At 38.0% G+C, this 25,642-nt stretch overlaps 1 protein-coding gene across 6 annotated transcripts in view; it reads right to left on the bottom strand.

Moving 5' to 3' along the window:
* usp28 (ubiquitin specific peptidase 28) overlaps positions 1-25,642 on the bottom strand; it is a 78,876-nt gene that overhangs the window by 36,262 nt on the left and 16,972 nt on the right. For 4 of the 6 annotated variants that reach the window (XM_061962809.2, XM_061962812.2, XM_061962807.2 and 1 more), the window contains exons 6-18: positions 21,981-22,067; positions 16,827-16,964; positions 16,677-16,747; positions 16,528-16,604; positions 16,310-16,458; positions 16,108-16,235; positions 11,602-11,697; positions 10,154-10,333; positions 9,892-10,085; positions 9,729-9,799; positions 6,734-6,962; positions 6,341-6,670; positions 6,121-6,266 (exon numbers count right to left, since the gene is read on the bottom strand). In XM_061962809.2, the coding sequence (XP_061818793.2) occupies positions 6,121-6,266; positions 6,341-6,670; positions 6,734-6,962; positions 9,729-9,799; positions 9,892-10,085; positions 10,154-10,333; positions 11,602-11,697; positions 16,108-16,235; positions 16,310-16,458; positions 16,528-16,604; positions 16,677-16,747; positions 16,827-16,964; positions 21,981-22,067 (1,896 nt within the window). The remainder of the gene's footprint in view (positions 1-6,120; positions 6,267-6,340; positions 6,671-6,733; positions 6,963-9,728; positions 9,800-9,891; positions 10,086-10,153; positions 10,334-11,601; positions 11,698-16,107; positions 16,236-16,309; positions 16,459-16,527; positions 16,605-16,676; positions 16,748-16,826; positions 16,965-21,980; positions 22,068-25,642) is intronic. The other 2 variants (XM_061962810.2, XM_061962811.2) reach the window with 2 other exon arrangements.

Below are 25,642 nucleotides of genomic sequence, written 5' to 3'. Positions count from 1 at the left end.
AGGAGCGCGTCTTTGTAAACACTGAACAGGCATGCCAAACGCGCCTCTCAGAGCGAAACAGTGTTTTAGTTTATGAATTTACAACGCAGATACAAATGACACATTCATGATTTTGTGTAATGATGACAATGTATACTCACACGGACGATTGACTAGTTGATGGTGATGGCAAGAACGCTGTCGGGTGTTTTCTTTTCAAATGTTCCTTCATAGCCGTTGTGCTGCTATGATAGGCCATTTCCGCTCGACACAGTGTGCATACAACAACTGTCAAGTGTTTTGCTTTTTTCGCTGTGCTTATCCCACACTTGAAGGGATGTACCAATGCTGAATGTGGCTTCTGGATTTCACTCAAAAGACCAGACCGTAGTTACTTTTTCCTTTTATTTTCCTTTAGTTTGCAACAGTTTTTCCAACCAAGAAACAGCTTCTTTTTTCTTCTTTAGTCTTTTTAGCAGTCTTTAGCAGTGTTAATAGACTTTAGTTTCTTTAGCTGTCATTAGCTGTCTTTAGTAGCCTTTAGTAGCCTTTAGCTTCTTTAGTAGGAGAAAAACCTTTAAGGACAAAACACCACAAGATTAACATGCTGTAAAAAATCAATCAATTATCAATCCCATAATTTACAACTATTAATTAGCTATCAAACTCTTAACCATTAAACAAGTGCAAGAAAATGGACACATCTTTTCCCTTTAAGTTAAAACAGATTTTAAATAAATTGTCTCAACATAAATGCACCAAGATACATATAAAATACATTTAACACCAGAAACACAATAGATAAATGCAACAGAAAACCCAATATGCAAATACATAAATACCTAACCAATTAACCACCTATTTAGATACATATTTAAAATCCATATTCAATATAAATATATTATTAATTTAGCAGTGAAACACTCAATCTTAAACGCTGTCTACTGGTAGAAAAATGCCCCTTTTTCTACGCCCTCACCAACACAGTTAAATCCAACACTTTAAATTGAGCGACTTCACCCTCCTGATGAAGCAAACTGCTCCAACATTTATCAAACTAAGCAAAGAATATCAACACTAAACAACAGTTACATAACACACTGTGTGTATTTAGCCTCCAGACTAAGCACGCTACATGCACACAACCCCCCCTCCCATCTCACCAGCGCAACAGGTGCGCCACACCCACGAAGAGAAATATTAAATCTTACATACTTTTGGCACAACTCTTGGTTATCTGTAATGAACTAAACCTTTTTCCACTCTGCGCTGGCGTCTTTTGTACTCCTTGATTTGACACAGCGGTCTAATTACCGGGCTCGCGCACCAGCAGATGAGACAGGAGCGCGCCGCGTTATACCTGCGCGCGAACGTAAACTGATCGGCTCTGATTTTATAAGCCGACTGGCCGAAATAATGCCGAATTATATACATTTGTTTATTGAAATACTCCCACACTTTTGACGACTTTTGGCGTGCTTTTTTTCCCTCGCTCGCACCGCTCGCATCATCTGCTTTGCGCTCCGCCATGACGGCAGTGTGACGTAAATATGCGACGCGTCGAAGCATAAAAACGACGTCGACGTATTTACGTAACCGATGACGTCGACTACGTCGATGCGTCGTTTCAGCCTTAGTCTATCGTCTGTTCCGTCAGGGGTTTTTTGTACGCTAATTTTGCTGCTCTTTAGCATCTTCCATAGTGACTTTTGCTACTGCAGCCCGTTGAGTCAATATTCCCTGCAAATACTAAATAACCACACAAATCCCCTCCATTTTGGAACATTTGTAATATTAATTTCATTTAAAAATGAGCAAATGACACAAAATTGCAGGAGTTGTCCGTGTTGCCGTTGTCACAAACTTTAGAACTTTTTTTCCCAGAAATTTGAGCATCAAATTTGTCAATGAAGGCTTTCAATCGCACGTCCTGTAACGGCTCGGCAACCATTATGAACGCTTGGGTAAAGCTGAAGCATTCTGGGAAATTAGGTGTCTTTCCACCATTTTTTGTAATTAAAAAGTTATAACACATCAAATTAAATGATCTCTTTCATTCTTAATTTAAATAATAATCGAATCAAATAAATAATTACATCAATAAAATGAAGAAATGTTTTGTTATTAAAATATAATGTGTATATTTCAGTGAAATATGTCATGTATGGAATTTACTTTGAAGCACAATTCTGGAATATAGCAAAATTATCAATTGTAATTTTAAATTTACTTCTTTTAATTTGAATTGCAATTTTACTTCCTGTTTGCAGCCACATCTCTAATTAAATTCAAATAAAATTGTATTTCTTTTACCGGTAATTCAAATTTAAATTGCAATCCTACTTTGTTTGTGGCCACAATTCATATTCAATTCAAATTCGATCTCTTTTAATTGGAATTTGAATTGCATTTTTACTTTCTATTTGCAGCGGCAATTAAAATTCACTTCAAATTCTAATTGTATTTGACTTATACTATTTGGAATTGGAATTGCAATTCTACTTTCTGTTTGCGGACTCAATTCAAATTCAAATCAAAATTGACTTCTATTAATTGGAATGTGAATTGCAATTCTACTTCAGATTCACTTCAAATTCAAATCAAAACTGACATATTTTATTTCGAATTTGAATTACAATTATACATCCTGTTTGCGGTCGCAATTCAAACTCAATTTAAATTTAATTCAAATGTATATTCTATTAATAGGAATTTGAATTGCAAATATACTCTCTGTTTGCACCCGCAATCCAAATTCACTTACATTTTTTATCAAATTTGACTTATAATTGTAATTCTACTTTCTGTTTGCAGACGCAAATAAAATTCAATCCAAATTCAAATCAAAACTGACTTCTATTAATTCGAATTTGAATTACTATTATGCCTCCCGTTTCGGGCCACAATTTAAATTAAATGTATATTCAATTCAAATGTAACTTCTATTAATTGAATTTGAATTGCAGTTGTACTCCCTGTTAGCAGCTGCAATTCAAATTAACTTCAAATTCAAATCAAATTTGACTTCATTTAATTTTAACTTGAATTGCAACTTGTTATTCCTGTTTGCACCGCAATTCAAATTCACTTCAAATTCAAATCAAATTTGACCTCTTTTAATTGGAATTTGAATTGCAATTCTACTTCCTGTTTGCAGCCACAATTCAAATTCAATTTAAATTCAATTCAAATTTGACATCTATTAATTGTAATTTAAATTGCAATTGTATTTCCTGTTTGCAGCCACAATTCGAATTCACTTCAAATTCAAATCAAATTTCCATCATTCTTTTAATTGGAATTTGAATTGCAATTCTACTTCCTGTTTGCAGCCACAATTCTAATTCAATTTAAATTCAATTCAAATTTGACTTCTATTAATAGGAAATTTGAATTGCAATTGTACTTCCTGTTAACAGCTGCAATTCAAATTAATTTCAAATTCATATCAAATTTAACTTCTTTTAATTTGAACTTGAATAGCAATTCCACTTCCTGTTTGCTGCCGTAATTAAAAATGACTTCAAACTCAAATCAATTTGGACTTCTTTTAATTCTAACTTGAATTGCAATTCTACTTCCTGTTTGCAGCCACAATTCAAATTCAATTTAAATTCAATTCAAATTTGACATCTATTAATTGTAATTTAAATTGCAATTGTATTTCCTGTTTGCAGCCACAATTCGAATTCACTTCAAATTCAAATCAAATTTCCATTATTCTTTTCATTGGAATTTGAATTGCAATTCTACTTCCTGTTTGCAGCCACAATTCTAATTCAATTTAAATTCAATTCAAATTTGACTTCTATTAATAGGAATTTTGAATTGCAATTGTACTTCCTGTTAACAGCTGCAATTCAAATTCATATCAAATTTAACTTATTTTAATTTGAACTTGAATCGCAATTCTACTTCCTGTTTGCTGCCGTAATTAAAAATTACTTCAAACTCAAATCAATATGACTTCTTTTAATTTTAACTTGAATTGCAATTCTACTTTCTGTTTGCAGCCACAATTCAAAATGACTTCAAATTCATATCAAATTTGACTTCTGGTAATTCAAACTTGAATTGCAAATCTGCTTCCTGTTTGCGACCACAATTCAGATTCAATTCAAATTCACAGAATTGAATTGGAAATGAGGAGAAATTGAATTTAGAATTCAGCACAGGCCTGGTGTCTATTCCAGCAGCAGACAAAGCAGCATGTGTCAAATGCACATTTTCCTTCTTGGATGCCGTGAAATATTCCTCTTATCATTCTGGATAAGGCGGCAGCACTTTAAACATGGACATATTTGTTACTAATAGAGAGAAGACTAATACTTGACCGCTGCTAACCATGCAGTAGCAGTACTTGTGCGTGATCTTCTCATCAATAGATTTAAATTGCATTACAGTGCCGAGCACAGATCTTCAACGCTACGCTAAGTGGGGAATCCTTGACCCACATGCACACACTTACTATCCTAGAATCTGCAACTCATATACAGGTAAAAGCCAGTAAATTAGAATATTTTGAAAAACTTGATTTATTTCAGTAATTGCATTCAAAAGGTGTAACTTGTACATTATATTTATTCATTGCACACAGACTGATGCATTCAAATGTTTATTTCATTTAATTTTGATGATTTGAAGTGGCAACAAATGAAAATCCAAAATTCCGTGTGTCACAAAATTAGAATATTACTTAAGGCTAATACAAAAAAGGGATTTTTAGAAATGTTGGCCAACTGAAAAGTATGAAAATGAAAAATATGAGCATGTACAATACTCAATACTTGGTTGGAGCTCCTTTTGCCTCAATTACTGCGTTAATGCGGCGTGGCATGGAGTCGATGAGTTTCTGGCACTGCTCAGGTGTTATGAGAGCCCAGGTTGCTCTGATAGTGGCCTTCAACTCTTCTGCGTTTTTGGGTCTGGCATTCTGCATCTTCCTTTTCACAATACCCCACAGATTTTCTATGGGGCTAAGGTCAGGGGAGTTGGCGGGCCAATTTAGAAGAGAAATACCATGGTCCGTAAACCAGGCACGGGTAGATTTTGCGCTGTGTGCAGGCGCCAAGTCCTGTTGGAACTTGAAATCTCCATCTCCATAGAGCAGGTCAGCAGCAGGAAGCATGAAGTGCTCTAAAACTTGCTGGTAGACGGCTGCGTTGACCCTGGATGTCAGGAAACAGAGTGGACCGACACCAGCAGATGACATGGCACCCCAAACCATCACTGATGGTGGAAACTTTACACTAGACTTCAGGCAACGTGGATCCTGTGCCTCTCCTGTCTTCCTCCAGACTCTGGGACCTCGATTTCCAAAGGAAATGCAAAATTTGCTTTCGTCAGAAAACATGACTTTGGACCACTCAGCAGCAGTCCAGCTGGTGTCGGTCCACTCTGTTTCCTGAGATCCAGGGTCAACGCAGCCGTCTACCAGCAAGTTTTAGAGCACTTCATGCTTCCTGCTGCTGACCTGCTCTATGGAGATGGAGATTTCAAGTTCCAACAGGACTTGGCGTCTGCACACAGCGCAAAATCTACCCGTGCCTGGTTTACGGACCATGGTATTTCTGTTCTAAATTGGCCCGCCAACTCCCCTGACCTTAGCCCCATAGAAAATCTGTGGGGTATTGTGAAAAGGAAGATGCAGAATGCCAGACCCAAAAACGCAGAAGAGTTGAAGGCCACTATCAGAGCAACCTGGGCTCTCATAACACCTGAGCAGTGCCAGAAACTCATCGACTCCATGCCACGCCGCATTAACGCAGTAATTGAGGCAAAAGGAGCTCCAACCAAGTATTGAGTATTGTACATGCTCATATTTTTCATTTTCATACTTTTCAGTTGGCCAACATTTCTAAAAATCCCTTTTTTTGTATTAGCTTTAAGTAATATTCTAATTTTGTGACACACGGAATTTTGGATTTTCATTTGTTGCCACTTCAAATCATCAAAATTAAATGAAATAAACATTTGAATGCATCAGTCTGTGTGCAATGAATAAATATAATGTACAAGTTACACCTTTTGAATGCAATTACTGAAATAAATCAAGTTTTTCAAAATATTCTAATTTACTGGCTTTTACCTGTATATGAGAAATAGGGTGGCAGAAGAAGTGCTTTGACAGACTTAACCCACCTGACTGGGAGGCTCCTTCTCAGTGGCAGTGCTGGTGCTGGTAGTGGTAGTGGTGCTGGTGGAACCCTGGCTGGGACTCTGAGTGTTGCTGGTGGTGAGCTCACTATCATGGCAGTCTGACTGTAGGGGAGGCGTTACCTGTGGTCCTTTTTTAAGAGATAGAAACAAAAAGTTGTTGTCTACCAATTTCTTGTTTGGATATCTTTACATCACGACAGACCTTCCGGTGGTCCTGCCGGCTCCTCATCCGTCTGCGCCTCTGGTTGTGGCTCCGAAGCAGTTCCCTGAGCAGGTTCGTCAGTCTGAGGTCCCGACTGTGGTGCCGGCTCGACGGGTGCAGACTGCTGAGTGTCGTCAGCGCTGGCTTTTGGGGGCTCGGCGGGACTCAGCGTGGACTCCCCCTGCGGCGCGGCCGCCTGACACAGCTGCTCCTCCCACTCGCTGATCTCCTGCTGGAACCAACGGTTGTCTTGGTGCACGTAGCGTCTTAGGACGGGCGGCAGCAGGTCTATGCCATGCAGCGCCTGGCCCGTCTCGTCATCTGTGTCTTCTGGGATGGATGTCAGGTCGCGTTAGAAAGAACACACTCCGCACGTAGAGAGGGGTACGGTACCTGTGATGAGGTGGGGGAGCCTGTCGTCGATGTACATCAGGCAGTAGGCGCTGGCGTTGGTCATCCCGCCGAAAGAGTCTTGCTCAAGCTCCTCCCACGAGGACTCTGTGATGCTGATGTCGTTGTACTTCAACCAGCGCTGGTTGGCGTGGTCGTAAATGTACGCCCAATAATGTCCCGCTGAGGCCTGGCCCTCGTGCACCAGCACCGCGTGCAATCTGTAGGGGACCTAAACAGACGTAAGGTTGCTGTAATCAATTTGATGATGAGCCACACAGCTTGCAAATAAACTTGTGACTAAACAAAGTAGTAACTAAGATATAAATAACTACATAAACAGTGCTATAAAAAACGTATGTTGGAAAAAAATATATAAAACAAGCAGTTTTAGGAAGAAATAAAACACGTCATTTTATTGAGCTAAAGATTGACATAATAGAAGAACTCTTTCTTTAATTGGATAAAGTTGTCATTTTATAAGAAAAGAGCCAAAATATGATATAAAATGTTTGATTTTATTTAATTAAAAAAGTATTGGTAATATCACAATTAGTTTAAACTCTTCTTATTACCGTATTTTTCGGAGTATAAGTCGCTCCTGCCGAAAATGCATAATAAAGAAGGAAAAAATATGAATATAAGTCGCACTGGAGTATAAGTCGCATTTTTTGGGGAAATTTATTTGATAAAACCCAACACCAAGAATAGACATTTGAAAGGCAATTTAAAATAAATAAAGAATAGTGAACAACGGGCTGAATAAGTGTACATTATATGAGGCATAAATAACCAACTGGTATGTTAACGTAACATATTATGGTAAGAGTCATTCAAATAACTATAACATATAGAACATGCTATACGTTTACCAAACAATCTGTCACTCCTAATCGCTAAATCCCATGAAATCTTATACGTCTAGTCTCTTACGTGAATGAGCTAAATAATATTATTTGATATTTTACGGTAATGTGCTAATAATTTCACACGTAAGTCGCTCCTGAGTATAAGTCGATATTTCAAACTATGAAAAAAACTGCGACTTATAGTCCGAAAAATAAGGTATTATCATTATTTTTTTAAATAAATAAGATTGTCATTTTATGAGAAAAGAGTAAAAATATTACCGAAATAGTGTTACTTTAATTTGAAAATATATATTTTATATTTTATTTTACAAGAATACGATCTTAAGAGTATGAGAATAAAGTTGCAACTTGAAAAAGAATTGCGTATTTCGACTAAATTGAAAAACATTGCAGAAATTAATTTCTGGTAATATTACACTTCGTTTAAACTCTTTTTTAAGTTGTCATTTTATAAGAAAAGAGTCAAAATACTACCGGAATAAATTGTTACTTTGAAATAATTGTTCCCATATATATCTGTACAGGAATACAATCCAAAAACTATAATAATAAGGTTGAAATATGAACGAGAATTACACATTACCACGATATGTCAAAACATTGCAAAAATAGAGTATTTGTTGTATCAGAATTAGTTTGAACTTTTATTAAAATAAAGTCATAATTTTTAAAACAAATCCACTTGTCATTTAATTAGAAAAGAGTCAAAATGTTATAAAGAATATCTTTTTATTTTTATTTTACAAGAATACAATCCAAAAAGTATGCGAATAAAGTTGCATTTTGAACGATAATTACATATTACGACAAGATGTCAAAACATTGCAAGAATAAAGTATTGGTTATATCAGGATTAGTCAGAACTTATATTAAAATACAGTCATAACTTTTTTTAATAAATAAAATCGTCATTTTATGACAACAGAAAAAATATTACCGGAATATTGTTAAGTTTGAAATATAGATTTTTTTTAATTCTACAAGAATACGATCCAAACAATATGAGAATAAGGTTGAAATTTGAACTAGAATTACATATTTTGAAAAAATGGCTAAACATTGCGGGAATACAGTATTGGTAATATCACAATTCGTTTAAACTCTTATTAAAATAAAGTTGTATATCCAATTGCCATTTTTTGAGAAAACAGTGAAAATAATACCAGAATAAATTGTTGATTTTAATTTTAAAAAATGTGTTTAAAATTCTACGAGAACACGATCCAAAAAGTGAATTGAATTACCATGTGTATTACCATGAATTGATTAACGTGGACCCCGACTTTAACAAGTTGAAAAACTTATTGGGGTGTTACCATTTAGTGGTCAATTGTACAGAATATGTACTGTACTGTGCAATCTACTAATAAAAGTTTCAATCAATCAATCAATCAATAAAGTATGAGAATAAAATTGCAATTTAAATAATGATGACATATTTCAACAAAGTGGCAAAATATTGCAAGAATAAAGTATTGGTTGTATCACAATTAGTTTGAACTTTTATTTAAATAATTTTTTTACATAAATACAATTGTAATTTTATGAAGAAAACAAATCCTCACAAATATAACCGTAATAAATTGTTCATTTGAAAATATATTATTTATTTTGAATTTTACGAGAATACAATCAAGAGTGCAAACATGAAGTTGCAATTTGTATTACATATTATTAAAGTATTACATATTACAGCAAATTGCCAAAACATTGTAAGAAAAAAGTATTTAAAAATCAGAATTAGTTTGAACTTTTATTAAAACAAAGTGGTGGTTTTAGAAGAAAATAGTTCTTCATGTTTTGGGAATAAAGTTAATCCAAATGAAGCCCATAAAATGATGAAATTATCTTTTTGTTTGTTTACTTAAGTGCTTTTCTTTTCAGTGTGTCGTGAAACTGTCGCACTTAATTTATTTTATGTATTACGCAGATGCAGCATCTTAAAAAAAACATAAAATGTCATTTCCCCCCAGAGGGAGACAATCAAAGGTCAGTTTTTTTGTTTTTCTTCTACTAATTGCAGGCCGACATTTAAATGTTTGTGCATGAGAAATCAATGGCTTACAGTCGTGTAGACATTGTAGAAAGCCGAAAGACAGACGGAATGGGGAGGGTGTAAACATTACCTGGCAGAGGGTGTTGTCTGAGTACATGCCCTCCAGTGTCTGACTCAGCCTGTCAATGTTGGCCTTTAGCTCTGAAACGGCAAAATAAAACAAGCATGGAAACGACTGCGTGCGTTAAGCGTTAAGATAATAAAACATAACTGCACGGATGCTCGCTAAGTACCGTTGACGTCGTTCTCCACCTCCGTCCTCCAGCGCTGCAGGCAGGTCTTAACAAAGTGCAGCTCCTCGTCTGTGATGCTGTGGGGGGCCGGGTGGGCCGGGCAGTCGGCAGGGTGTCTGCACTGGGTGAAGGGCTTGTAGATGGGCGTGCGCTGGCAGCTGGAAACCTGGCCCTCCTCCGCGTCTGCAGGGTCACTGGGTGAGGAAAGCATCAGTGGGATTTGATTTGTGTTTTCATGACTTGGATGCTCTCCGTGCCCAACCTGTCATCTTGGTTGATGGTCTCGCTGAGTGGGTGGCTAGGAGGAGTGGGCGAAGAAGAATGGGGTGTGGCGTCTTCGGCCGGGGAAACAGCGGCGGGCTTGGTGGACGCAAACTCCAACACAAACTGCAGCATGTCGGCCAGAGGGTACTTGCTGGGTCCTGAACCGTAGTTCTTGTAGCTGGCGGCAAAACACGAATGAACATGACAGTGCAATACTGCCACGCAAGGTAGAGCATGTCTACTGTGTATCAAATCAAATCAAATCAACTTTATTTATAGAGCACATTTAAAATTTACCACAGGGGTAGCCAAAGTGCTGTACAATGAGCAGGTTAAAAGATAAAACGAGTACCGAGCAAACACAACACAACACAAACAGAACACGATAAAAAATAAATAATTAAAATAGAATTAATAAAAACATAAAAACATAAAAACAGGATCACAGCAGGTGTATTATGGGGCGCCATTGCAGGATGGATATCACTCAGTGTTAAAAGCCATGGAATAAAAGTATGTTTTTAAGAGAGATTTAAAAACAGGAAGAGAGGAGGCTTGTCTAACACTCAGGGGTAGGTCGTTCCAGAGCTTGGGAGCAGCAACGGCGAAAGCTCTGTCACCTCTAAGCTTCAGCCTTGTGTCAGGGACCGTCAACAGCAGCTGATCGGCTGATCTTAAGGATCGGGTGGGGCAGTAAGGCTGAAGGAGGTCGGAGAGATAGGTTGGCGCGAGGTTGTTTAGACATTTAAAAACAAATAAAAGGAGTTTAAAATGTATTCGGTAACGCACAGGGAGCCAGTGAAGGGACGCTAAAATAGGGGTGATGTGCTCACGTCTGCGGGTCTGTGTTAGCAGACGAGCAGCAGAGTTCTGCACGAGCTGCAGGCGGGCGAGGGAGGCCTGGCTAATGCCAACATACAGGGCATTACAATAATCAAGACGAGTCGAGATAAAAGCGTGGATTAATTTCTCAAGATCATGTCTTGATAGAAGCGGTTTCACTTTCGCTATTTGGCGTAATTGATAAAAGCTTTTTTGAACGACGCTGCTGATTTGTTTTTCGAATTTAAAATCTGAGTCAAACTTTACCCCCAGGTTTGTGACACAGTCGCTGAGATACGGGGTCAGAGTGCCGAGGTCAACGTTGGGGGAGGGAGAGCGACTTGGACCGAACAACATAACTTCTGTTTTATCTTCATTTAGGCTCAGGAAGTTAGCTGAAAGCCAGACTTTGATGTCGTGCAGGCAGTCAATAAGACGTTGAACCGTGTTATTTTGTGCCATGGGAAAATAAATCTGGCAATCATCGGCATAAAAATGAAATGCAATACTGTACTTCCTAAAAATAGAACCAAGGGGGAGAAGGTAAAGCGCAAATAACATTGGGGCAAGGATTGAGCCCTGGGGGACCCCATGTGGTAAATGAGCTGTGGACGACATACGTACCATTCAAGTTTCTGTTGGAGGGCTGCAAGTTGCTCCTTCAGTTTTTTCACCTCTCCTCTCCTCTCGTGAGTACACTGTAGGTTTTTATGAAGATACCTGCAAGCAGATGCAATGCAATTCATGTATTTTTTTTTTACAACAACACTTTCTTTACTCAACTGCAGATTGTACGAGACATCAAATTGGAGGATGGTACTTAATCAGAATTGTGCGGTTTTTTTTTTTTTTTTTACAGATGTCACGTTGGTTCAGTGTGTTTGTTGTGTTAAAGATGCCTACCACCTGTGACCATGCTTTATCAGTATCATGCTTCAAACCCCTTCTCTCTTACAAAACGTGTAATGACTTCCTGAATTTCATTCTTAAAAAAAGAAAAAAAAAAAATCTGCACAGATTTTTGCATTTATTATTGTTTTGTACAGTGCATCTGGAAAGTATTCACAGCACTTTATTTTTCCAACGTTTTTTTTATGTAATCGATTTGAATTGATTATTATTTATTGGGTTTATTATTTAATGTTTCAGTATCAAATGCTTAAAATCAGTTAAAAACATGTTATAGTTCAAGAACTGTGGGATGCCTTTCCGAAATATGTAGGAGATACTGATCTCCAAATTAACCCTGAGTGAAACACAATTGAAATGTGGGTGGTTGATGAGCCTTTGTGTGCTTGGGGATTACTATACAGTATCTCTCTAAGGTCGTTGAGGAATGCAGCTGTCTGCGCTTTCTTACTTTATTTATTATTATTATTATATATATATATATATATTTTTAGGTATTTTATTCTACTTGTTAGGGAAAAAAACAGCATTTGATGTATGTTTAACAACTTATGTCAATTGTATGTGTATGAACATCAATAAATAAATGTTAAAAATAAATTGTTAGTTTAAATAAGGATTATCTTTTTGAATTTCAGGCAAATTATTGCATTTAAAATATTTGTTACAGACTAAAAAACAATGTCGATAAAGTTCTTCTTTGTTGTAAGTTGATTAATATTTATTTCGTCCTTTTTTGTTTTCTTTAATGTTAATAAGGATACAATGTTATGCGGAGGTGTACTAATAACAATTTTATAGACAAATGACACAACGGCAGAGCGTTGGGGGGCAACAATTTTGGCTTCCTCCTAGGGGGGTATAACAGTGAATAATTAAGAAGCACTGAACTAAAGTGAACTAATTAGGGCACAGTAGATAAGATAATCACAAGAGACTTTCATGCACTACTTCCTCCACTCTGCAGGGGGCAACAGCAAGGCATACACATCACAAGAGAGAAGACTGCCATACTTGCTTTTAAACAAATAGGCCACTGAAAAAAAGTAGTATAAAATATATTAAAAAAGTCTGACTCCTAACAAAGACTGGACTAAAAAAAAGATACATTTAAAGAAAATGCAGTGGAGGAGTCACTACAAATGTTTTCTTTGTACAAAAGTAAAATAAAGGAAAATAGCCTACAAAGGAGGATTTCAGTGGCTTGCTGCAAAAGGAAATATGTGTCTGTAAAAACGGACAAAAGCTACTAATATTATGTTATACATACAGATTTTCAGAAAGCTAAGGACTGAGGGGCCGGACTATTATTGTTATTTTGAGAACCAGCGTCCTCTGGAGTGGACATTTGTTTTGGTCTGTTTCTTTCATCAGAATGAAAAGAAAACGGAAAGAAATTAGACCTGCTATTAGGGGTGTAATGATTCATTTCAACAACCATACGATTCGAATCATACTTTGCGGTGGACGATACAATTCAGGGACGTTACTAGTTTATTTAGAACGATACCATCCGAAACAATTCACTGAGTTGAAATCGATTCAGTAACTATTAAGCAAAAAAAAAAATTAAACCGGTCCGACTGAAATAAATCGTGCATACTGGACACTGAAGGTGAAGTTTCCTATATTTCTGTTATTTATTGTAAGGGAATTATGTATAAATGAATTATGGATACAAACATGCAAGTAAATAAGAATTAATAGCCAAATCATTCACATCTTGTTTGAATAAAATGCAACCAACATTTTAGGTTGAATTAACAAGAAGAAACCTTTTGTGCTCACATTTTCAACATTCAACACATGTTCAAAAGTTTGACTCAGATTTTAAATTCGAAAAACAAATCAGCAGCGTCGTTCAAAAAAGTTTTTATCAATTACGCCAAATAGCGAAAGTGAAACCGCTTCTATCAAGACATGATCTTGAGAAATTAATCCACGCTTTTATCTCGACTCGTCTTGATTATTGTAATGCCCTGTATGTTGGCATTAGCCAGGCCTCCCTCGCCCGCCTGCAGCTCGTGCAGAACTCTGCTACTCGTCTGCTAACACAGACCCGCAGACGTGAGCACATCACCCCTATTTTAGCGTCCCTTCACTGGCTCCCTGTGCGTTACCGAATACATTTTAAACTCCTTTTATTTGTTTTTAAATGTCTAAACAACCTCGCGCCAACCTATCTCTCCGACCTCCTTCAGCCTTACTGCCCCACCCGATCCTTAAGATCAGCCGATCAGCTGCTGTTGACGGTCCCTGACACAAGGCTGAAGCTTAGAGGTGACAGAGCTTTCGCCGTTGCTGCTCCCAAGCTCTGGAACGACCTACCCCTGAGTGTTAGACAAGCCTCCTCTCTTCCTGTTTTTAAATCTCTCTTAAAAACATACTTTTATTCCATGGCTTTTAACACTGAGTGATATCCATCCTGCAATGGCGCCCCATAATACACCTGCTGTGATCCTGTTTTTATGTTTTTATTAATTCTATTTTAATTATTTATTTTTTATCGTGTTCTGTTTGTGTTGTGTTGTGTTTGCTCGGTACTCGTTTTATCTTTTAACCTGCTCATTGTACAGCACTTTAGCTACCCCTGTGGTAAATTTTAAATGTGCTCTATAAATAAAGTTGATTTGATTTGATTTGATTCAATAAAAGTACAGTAACCAACATTTTAAAAGTCTATTTAAGTGCTACTTCTGCTTTTGTTTTTAAACAAAAATAAAAAATAATGCAATATTAATATTAAAAAATAAAGTGCAACCACCTAGGGCTGTAACTAACAACTCATTTGATAATCGATTAATCTGTGGATTATTACTTCGATTAATCGATTAATAATCGGATAAAAGAGACAAACTACATTTCTATCCTTTCCAGTATTTTATTGAAAAAAAAACCCCAGCATACTGGCACCATACTTATTTTGATTATTGTTTCTCAGCTGTTTGTAAATGTTGCAGTTTATAAATAATTAAAAAAAAAAAAAAAAGTAGCCTCTGCGCATGTGCATAGCATAGATCCAACGAATCGATGACTAAATTAATTGCCAACTATTTTTATAATCGATTTGTTGTTGCAGCCCTACAACCAGCATCTCTTCAGGTTGAATTAACAGTAGACCATACTTGCCAACCCTCCCGGATTTTCCGGGAGACTCCCGAAATTCAGCGCCTCTCCCGAAAACCTCCCGGGACAAATTTTCTCCCGAAAATCTCCCGAAATTCAGGCGGACTCAGGTCCTCCACAATATAAAAAAGCGTACCTGCCCAATCACGTTATAACTATAGAATGATGGAGGGCGAGTTCTTGGTTTCTTATGTGGGTTTATTGTTAGGCAGTTTCATTAACGTCCTCCCTAGCGTGGCAACAACACACAACAACAGCAGTCACTTTTTTGTATACCGTAAAGCAGTTCGTCTGCCGTAAACAGCAATGTTGTGACACTCTTAAACAGGACAATACTGCCATCTAGTGCATTTGATGAAAGCACTTTTGTGCGTGCCACACATCAATGCATCATCAGAGAGTGTGTAGTGTGTTCAGCATGGTTCGAAAAATAGTGACAGAGAATAGAACAAGGATAGACAATTCAACCCTTAACTCAACAATGAGTAGATGAGTGTTATGTGTGTGTATATGTGTAAATAAATGAACACTGAAATTCAAGTATTTATTTTATATATATATATATATATATATATATATATATATATATATATATATATATATATATATATAGCTAGATATCACTGAACGTCAAGTATTTCTTATATATATGTATATATATATGTATATATATATATATATATATATATATATGTATATATATATATGAAATACTTGACTTGGTGAATTCTAGCTGTAAATATACTCCTCCCCTTTTAGCCACGCCCCCGTCCCACCCCGACCACGCCTACCCCCCACCTCCCCCCACCTCCCGAAATCAGAGGTCTCAAGGTTGGCAAGTATGCAGTAGACTGAACTTAGAATTTAGGTGCCTGGCGAGCTGCACATGGTTGTAGTTTGGACACCCCTTATCTAGACTCCAATGAACCTACTTGTTAATTTTCCAATAATATCTACTGTAACGTGCTTCCTAAACTTTACTCAGCACTTATTTCTTCTGTTGTTTCAAGCTAGCTTAGCTATTATCATGCTTTCTTGTCTGCTTCTGCTAGTTCTTACTCGGCATGTGACATGGAAGAAAAAAAAACCTGTCACCTGTCCATGTGGATAATTTGCGGGAACTCCAGTTTCTTGTGTATCTTCTCGGGGCGGCCCAGCTGGGTGTTGAACTCAAATCTGGACAGTTCGAACGTCAAAACGGGCGGCAACTTCTTGAACCATCTCTGCGTGGCAAAGAGAAATGAGCCAGGCATCGACATTTCTCATTCAAAAAACATCTGAGCTGAAGCTACCCAACCTCTCTGCCGCAGGGAACGCTGAGATCGGCGTGAAGCGACTCGATCTCCCGCTCGACCATGGCGCCTTCCAGGCACTCGTCCAGGTTGTTAAAGCCATTTACTTGTAGGGGGTACTGGCCAAACTGCTCAATGTTACAAAGGATTTGACCTACACAGAGAGAGAGATACATGAGTGGTCCGTAATGGTGGCAACGTTAAAGACTGAAGCGCCACTTACCCTCATGCTTCCTCTCGGTCACAAAAGTGCCATAGAAAAGTTGCACCATGGGGTTTTGTTGCTTATCTGCTGGGCTACTGGAAGCAAACTTGGTGTTAGTTAGGAAGGCCGTTGATAATACACATGCGTCACATCAAAGTATGTCTTACTCTCCATTGGCGGCGAGCTGAAAGGCATCTTCTAACCAGTCCAGCAGCTTGTGGGAGAACTCGCTCACATCCTTTAGTTTAAGCGGAAAAAAAACAACCTTTTTTACACGAATGGGATTTTTGTAGCAATGGTAGAAGACAAACATGTACCTGCTGGGCCTCGCTAGTTCTGAATGCTTCTCGCAGTAGCTCCACGGCGGCTGAGGGGTCGACGAACCTGCGTGTGGAGCCCACCAAGAGGGAGAAGAGACACCGCAGCTCCTGCATGAAGGCGATGTTCCTCTTGTCCTTGGAGAGCAAGATCAAGATTGTGATGAGAAAAATATTCATTACGCTTAAGTCTGTTGATGATGGGGATGGGTGCCAGTCACATTTGAACCGATACGGTACCAAATCACTGGTACCTGGGAATCAAAACAAGTACTCAACGATACCAAGTTTTGGTACTTTTGTGTGTGTTACTAAATATACTTTTTGATAGTAAAATCTTTTTTTTGGTAACATTTAAAAATTAGCTCATTATGAAAACTATTGTCCAGTCGTTACATCTTTGTGAGCATCTTTGCTTGTGGAGGGTTCTCCTGAGTCCGATAGATCTGTCTTTGAGCCCGGTGTACAGGGTTTGAGCAAGTTTTTATTGGATTGCTTTCCAGCAATATATTTTGGACTTTCCAGTCCGGCGTGTCTTTGCTCGTCCTCGTTCTGTCTCTGTGCGTGTGTCTTTCCCTGGCTCCAACACCAACCACGTGTCTCGGCCCGGCTGCTGCTAATAAAGGCGACAGGTGATTAGATAACCAGCCCCAGCTGGGCAATCTACTCACCTGCCGCTGGCTTCGAGGCCGGTCCTTACAGGCCTGCAGACTACGCCCCCCTCCACAATCTTGTTTTATTATCACATTTCTGAGTCTCAAAAACAGTTGCAAGTCCAAGACGATAGATAGCAGGAGTCTATTGTTTATGGTCTGTGGGTTAGTCAGTTCAGACTTTGCTGTCTAGTCTTTTGTCGCGCACCAAAAAGTCTGAATAATGTAAGTATTGTACTTATGATCAGTGTTTTGAAAACCACTTTTAAAAAGTAATTCATTTTAGTTACTCGTTACTTTACCAAAAAAGTAATTGAATTACTAATGGAATTACTCTTTAATAAATGTAATGAAATTACTAGGGAAAGTAATTGATACCCATCCATCCATCCATTTTCTAACGCTTATTCCCTTTGGGGTCGCGGGGGCTGCTGGAGCTTATCTCAGCTACAATCGGGCGGAAGGCGGGGTACACCCTGGACAAGTCGCCACCTCATCGCAAGAAGTAATTGATACGTTACTTAAAAAAAAAGAAAGAAAAAAATTCAAATATCTGGCATATGCAGTGGAGAGACGTTTCATATGGGAACACAGTGTGTGTGTGCTTTTAAAAGGTGGGTCGTGTTGCCTAGTGACATGTGACGTCATCAAGGGTTTCAACGGAGCTGTGTTTGTTAGCTTTAGCAGTTAGCATTGGCAGTTTGTCGGCTCTGACGCCAGCACTTTTGAATCTTTTCACCGGATAGTGTCAACTCTGCTTAATAAAGAGATTAAATGTAGTCCGATGGCTGTCATATCTTCTTGTCAACAAACAGTGTATTGTTTGGATGGCAAGTTTGTCACTTCAATCATTGATTTGTTGTTCATTATTCTCATTGTGTGCGAATGTGTATGTTGTTGTCTGCTGTGTCACAGTGTGATGTTGCCTCTTCTTTTTTGATATCAAGTTCATTTTAGCGTGGTGCTGCTAGTTGCTTTCACTCGTAAAAAGTTATTTCCTGCATTGAACTTGCTGGACTTATGACGCTGTCTTGTTGTTGACATAAGAAGTAGCGTGCCACGTTACATCAAGGTATCGCTAATGGCATTGTAACGGACCTAAAAGTAATTCATTAGATTACTCGTTACTAGTAAAAGTAACTGTGTTACTAACGGCGTTATTATATAACCCCGTTATTATGAACACTGCTTATTACGCATCAGTTGTATGATTGTAACGTGCATCTTAGCTGTAGTTTTCATCAACACATCTGGAGATGTTGAAATCGCCATGTAAAATCGCTAATGCTAATCAGTAGCATGCCGTTTGCAAAGCCAATGTATATTAGCATCAAGTTAGCACATTTTCAAAAAGTGCCTTGTTTACTTACAGTGGAGTGTTTTGAGTCAATTTCTTTGTTGGCATTGAAAATTGCAACATTTCCGAGAGGTCCGCTCTTAGTGCTGCTGGAAGGGCCAAAGTGGCAAGAGCCAGTCGAGTCGGCAACCTGGCAAGATGTTGCGCGCAACCAGGTACCGTAAGATGATACTGTTGGATTTTATGTAAATCAGTGGAACCGGGGGGGATTCGGTCCATGCCAAAAAAGCACCGGATTCGGTACCCATAACGAGGTGATGATTATGTAAATCAAGAGGGTCAAAAGTGCGGTCTGGGGCCCATTTGCAGCCGGCAGCTTGTTATTTTTTTTAATAATTTTTTAATAGATACAATAAAAGAGGAAAAAAAGGGAAAAAAATAAATTATATATATATATATATATATATATATATATATATATATATATATATACTACTATTAATAATAATAATAATATCTAAAATGCACAACGTTACCTATAACAAAGTTGACATGCAGGCTGTTTTTTCTTTTAAAATACAGTATTGATAATGTCTGGTTTCTTCTTAATGCCTTGGTTTTAACCTTTTTTTGTTTGTGTCCTTTTTTTTTTTTTTTTTTTTTTTACAAAATTTGCAACCTGCAGCTTGTTTTAAAATTACTTTGTATTAGATACATTGAAACAGATAAAATGGAAAACATTTACAAAAAAGAGAAAAGTTGTAAATTAACGAGAAAAAGTTGATACTACTATTACTATTACTACTAATCAAATCAAATCAAATCAAATCAACTTTATTTATAAAGCACATTTAAAATTTACCACAGGGGTAGCCAAAGTGCTGTACAATGAACAGGTTAAAAGATAAAACGAGTACCGAGCAAACACAACACAACACACACAGAACACGATAAAAAATAAATAATTAAAATAGAATTAATAAAAACATAAAAACATAAAAACAGGATCACAGCAGGTGTATTATGGGGCGCCATTGCAGGATGGATATCACTCAGTGTTAAAAGCCATGGAATAAAAGTATGTTTTTAAGAGAGATTTAAAAACAGGAAGAGAGGAGGCTTGTCTAACACTCAGGGGTAGGTCGTTCCAGAGCTTGGGAGCAGCAACGGCGAAAGCTCTGTCACCTCTAAGCTTCAGCCTTGTGTCAGGGACCGTCAACAGCAGCTGATCGGCTGATCTTAAGGATCGGGTGGGGCAGTAAGGCTGAAGGAGGTCGGAGAGATAGGTTGGCGCGAGGTTGTTTAGACATTTAAAAACAAATAAAAGGAGTTTAAAATTGATTCGGTAACGCACAGGGAGCCAGTGAAGGGACGCTAAAATAGGGGTGATGTGCTCACGTCTGCGGGTCTGTGTTAGCAGACGAGCAGCAGAGTTCTGCACGAGCTGCAGGCGGGCGAGGGAGGCCTGGCTAATGCCTACATACAGGGCATTGCAGTAGTCAAGACGAGTCGAGATAAAAGCGTGGATTAATTTCTCAAGATCATGTCTTGATAGAAGCGGTTTCACTTTCGCTATTTGGCGTAATTGATAAAAGCTTTTTTGAACGACGCTGCTGATTTGTTTTTCGAATTTAAAATCTGAGTCAAACTTTACCCCCAGGTTTGTGACAGAGTCGCTGAGATACGGGGTCAGAGTGCCGAGGTCAACGTTGGGGGAGGGAGAGCGACTTGGACCGAACAACATAACTTCTGTTTTATCTTCATTTAGGCTCAGGAAGTTAGCTGAAAGCCAGACTTTGATGTCGTGCAGGCAGTCAATAAGACGTTGAACCGTGTTATTTTGTGCTATGGGAAAATAAATCTGGCAATCATCGGCATAAAAATGAAATGCAATACTGTACTTCCTAAAAATAGAACCAAGGGGGAGAAGGTAAAGCGCAAATAAAATTGGGGCAAGGATTGAGCCCTGGGGGACCCCATGTGGTACTAATAATAATAATAATAATACACATTGAGACCTAAATCAGTGTTTACAATGCCTTAGTATATTGGCCTTAGATTAGTTTTAGCTTCTTTTTCACTCTTTTAAAAAAAAATTATATACAATGGAACAAATAAAACAGAAAAATATCACCCAAAAAAAGCAAAAAAACGTAAGGTATTGAGAAAATGTTGACACTACTACTAATGATAAGCACTACAAAAAGCACTCTGAGATGCGACCAAGCCTTATATCCCAATAGTAAATAATCATTTAAAAAATCCTGAATTCTGTTAACCCTCAAACATTACAAATTAAATGCACCAAAAATGGATGGGAAAAAGGCATAATATAACAAAAATATTGATACTCTGTGGCGGTTCTAGGTATATGCCACATGAGCAACTGCCCAGGGCAGAAGTCTCTAGGGCAATGTTTCTTAACCATAGGCCTCGAGTGCTTCCTTGAGGGCCGCCAAAAAAAACAACTGTTCCTCAGCTTTGGTCCGTATGGGCCGCAGCGGTACTCAGTTGTAATACACTTTTCCACCACTTGTGGCAGTAATGACAAAATCAAACAAACAGAAGAAGTCTGGAGCTAGTTATAGATAAGTTACTTAAGCGCAAAAATTATGACCAAAGTGGTGAAGCTTTTTTTTAATTTGCACTTTAGTTTTATTAGTATATATGATTTATATTAATTTAGTAAGGATGTATTTATTTTAGCATTGCATTATTGTGTGTAAATGTATTTTTCATCAGTCTTTTTGAGTCCCTTCTTTTGCAATACATTAGATTAGTACTTATTGGCCAAAGCCTTGATAATAATCTTTGTGATTAACACATGCTTTGATAACGTTTGAAAAGGTTTATTCTGTTAAACTGTAAGTAGATTGGATATAATTATTGAATAAGATTAAAATGAAGAATAAGATTACTAAGTCAGTGTTAATATTTAAGTGGACCCCGGTCCCTTCTGTAGAGGGAAAGTTGGGCCCCGAGGTCAAAAAAGTTAAGAACCCCTGCTCTAGGGAGCACCAGAAGGATGAAGGAAAACAAAAAATTAAAGGAGGAGGCTAGCACAGGGCGTCCTCGAAGAAGTTAGAACCACTACTATTTATAATATCACTAATATGCTATGTTACCTTTGCATCCTTTATTTTTTGAGGAAACAGCCCTTGGAGGAAAAATGTTTGGAAGCCCCTGATGTTGATGAAAACTCACCGCGTGGCTCTTACACTTGTCCAGGATCTGCTCAGACAGATGGTAGTTGAGAACCAGCCTTCTGAACACAGGAAGGTGGAACAGCGACTGGAAAAACAAAACAAAATTGTATGTCAGTATATTGCAGAGGTGTGGACTCGAGTCACATGACTTGGACTCGAGTCAGACTCGAGTCATGAATTTGATGACTTTAGACTCGACTTGACAAAATGTAAAAAGACTTGCAACTCGACATAGACTTTAACATCAATGACTTGTGACTTCACTTGGACTTGAGCCTTTTGAATTGACATGACTTGACATGACTTGCTACTTTCCCCAAAACCCAAAGATGAAAAAGTTATTCGGGAGCGCTCCGTATTTTTCATTGTGTACTTGTCTATCAGCGTTGCGTGTGTCAGCTGGTGTGGTCTCAGTACAACAGCCAATAGAATTAGATCTACTTTGTTTTCATCACACAGCATTCATCCAATCAAATTGCAGGACAATCAACGAAGAAGACATGTCCAAACCACACGCCAGTGAACAAAAAATGATACCTAAAATAATTTCGTTTGGGTATAAAAATTACGAGGTGGTCAACACAAAACGGTTTGCAGTATGCAACACATGCGGTTCGAAAATTACTGATGGAGAGGAAACAACTTCCAACTTTGTCCGGCATTTGAAGTTGCACAAAGAACGGTAAGTTTTGAATGTAAGATAACGTTTATTGGCTAAGTAACGTGACTTTTATTTGCTGTGTAGTTAAATCAGTGAGGCTGTAAACTCACTGCTAACGTTATAACGTTATTGCAAACACGGGAATCTGTTGCAGTTCACTACCTTATTCATACTTTTTGTTCAGTGATTTTTTTTAAGCAGGGTTAGTCAATATATCACACGTAACATTAGACGGCAGTCAGCAGCACCGCGTATTTTAGCCACCTAAAAAAAGACAAAAATAGTAAAATAAAGGTCAGTTAAAATGTATACTATATTATGAATATGTGTACCGTTTTAGCTAGCTTTCTGACATACTGTTGGTTGTTTACCTCAGTGGTCCCCAACCACCGGGCCGCGGCCCGCTACTGGTCCGTGGATCGATTGGTATCGGGCCGCACAAGAAATATATATATATATTTTTTTTCTTTTTTTAATTAAATCAACATAAAAAAACACAAGATACACTTACAAGTAGTGCACCAACCCAAAAAAACTCTCTCCCCCCTTTTGGTCTGGGCATTGAACATGAAGACTCTTCCTTCACTGTTACGAGTGGCCATGAGAGTCTTGGCAGTGCCTGCCTCCAGTGCTCCAGTGGAGCGAGTTTTCAGCCATGGTGGCATCATACTACGCCCCCATCGTGCACAAATGACTGACAGACTCTTGGCTAATTTGGTCTTTTGCAAATGCAATGCAGCATAGGGCCCTGACATATAAAAAGTACAACTTTTTTGTTATGTTCACGTATATGTCATGTTTTTTCAATGTTAACACTTTTGTACAAATAAGTACATTTGCACTTTATTTTTCAATGTGTTTGTTCTGTAAAGGAATGAGTTAATGTTTAAAATGACTGGTTAATAGTGCTATTATGAAGTGCAATGTCAGCACAATTTTCTTTCCTGCAATTTAAAATGCACTTGTTTTAATAAATAAATACAGCGTTTGAAAAGCATACACAATCTGTGTTAATATATTAGTCTGTGGTTAAAAGGACTTGAAAGGACTCGAAACTCAAAATGCAGGACTTAGGACTTGACTTGAGACTTTCCAGTCTTGACTTTGGACTTGACTCGGGTCTTGCCTGTCTTGACTCGGGACTTGACTCGGACTTGAGGGCAAAGACTTGAGACTTACTTGTGACTTGCAAAACAATGACTTGGTCCCACCTCTGGTATATTGTATCAGAACATAGGAGGAAAAATCCATAAGATGTCTCCTAGGGTACGTGGGGGTCGTCTCGCATTCAAGCAACATTACAAAACAGTTTTTGGTTATCTTTACCCGTAACCCATTTTACCGATAGCCTCATTGTGTGTTTCCACTGCAGCAACAATTAGTCTTACGTGTCACGTTGAAGCCCAGCCAGTCAAGCACGCGATGATCAAATTTGAGTAAGGAAATCCAATCGAGGCTTATCTCATTGTTACTGTCGTTTGCGGCCACAGAGGAGTGAGCGGGGGAATAAGAGCTGGCAGGTGAATCATGTGGTCACTTTGGCTTCGATCTGATTGGAGCATAATTACATTTGTTGGGATCAGAGCGGTGTTGAATCGACAGCACTTGCTTCAGAGGCAAAAAGGTCTAATTTGTAGGCCATTTAGATTCGTACTCTGTTGTATCATCTTACCATTAAACATTTCGTAAGCCTGACTTCTGAATCGAAAATAATTACTGTCTGTTGTCGCCCACTTCATACTCGATGCCCTCATTGGCTCGCACTATTGAATCATCCACTTTGTCTGCAGAGCCACCTGAAACTATGGAACACGTCTCACTTCTTAAAGGATAACTTTAATATGGACACATTTTGTTGCTTCTTTTCAGCAACTTTGTGATACCTTTTTACTCCCTAAACAACACTTTTTAAAATATCTACAGATCAGCAGTTTAGTTCGTCATACTTTTCTTAGGGTTCCAGATTTACCGACTGACAAAGTTTTGGATGCGTTTTTGACACCACTTCTAACTTTAAAAGGATCAATTACACGTATTCATGACCACATTTTTCTTTTACGTCCAGAGTCTCCAAAACAGGCATGTGATTTGACCACAATAAAAAAGACTGAAAAAATTTCCGGGGGTCTGGGGGACGAAGGCCCCCAGCCAGGTCCTGGTGGGGGGACAAGGGGGGGCGACGCCCCCCCGAAGCTCCTGGTTTTTCACCAATTTAACATGCTAAAATTAACAAAGACAGCACCATTTGAAGAAAATATTTTAGTGTTTTAAGACATGAAAACATCATTAATAGAACATACCTTGCTTCAAGTTGTTTCATATGTTTTTGGCGTTTCGCATGTACTTCCAAAGCCTTGAAACCTCGTGATCCATAGTCAATATTATCATGACACCACGTGCACAAAACGACGATCGATTTTCCGAATAAAATCACCGAACAGTCGTAACTTCCTTCTTCCCAACAGTATCAGTGATTTTCCTTTCCATCCAGTCCCATCGAAACTTATTTTTGACATGTTTATCAATTTCTTTTACTCGTAAAGCGTCCTTTCTCTCGAGAACCGACATCGTTTACATATGGAAAATGGCGGTAATAACCATTATGAATGATGACGTTATTAACGTCATCATTCATAACAGATGTCCTGATTGGTCACAAGGAACATATCGACCAATCAACTACGGCGTAATATAAACTACGTCTCGAATCTTGATTTAGGGTCGGAAAAAAAAACGGAAAAAGGGGAGATAATTATTTTTTTTCTCCCGAGATTAAAAAAGACGGAATTCCGACTTTAGACGGAAAAATTACATGCCTGCTAAAATCAATTAAGTCACTTTGGGAATAGGATTTAGGAATGATCCTATTTTAGGAAAGCTGGACAGAGATTATAAGTAGAGTTCATAAGTATTCTATTTGTGCTAGACACAGCTTTACTCAATACAAGCTAATACATCGTACTTATTATACCAAGGTTCGACCAGATAAGATGTATGAC

Source organism: Nerophis lumbriciformis, linkage group LG09 (genome assembly GCF_033978685.3).
Source record: "Nerophis lumbriciformis linkage group LG09, RoL_Nlum_v2.1, whole genome shotgun sequence".
Taxonomy (NCBI): Eukaryota; Metazoa; Chordata; class Actinopteri; order Syngnathiformes; family Syngnathidae; genus Nerophis; species Nerophis lumbriciformis.
This window is presented reverse-complemented; position numbering and strand designations above follow the sequence as displayed.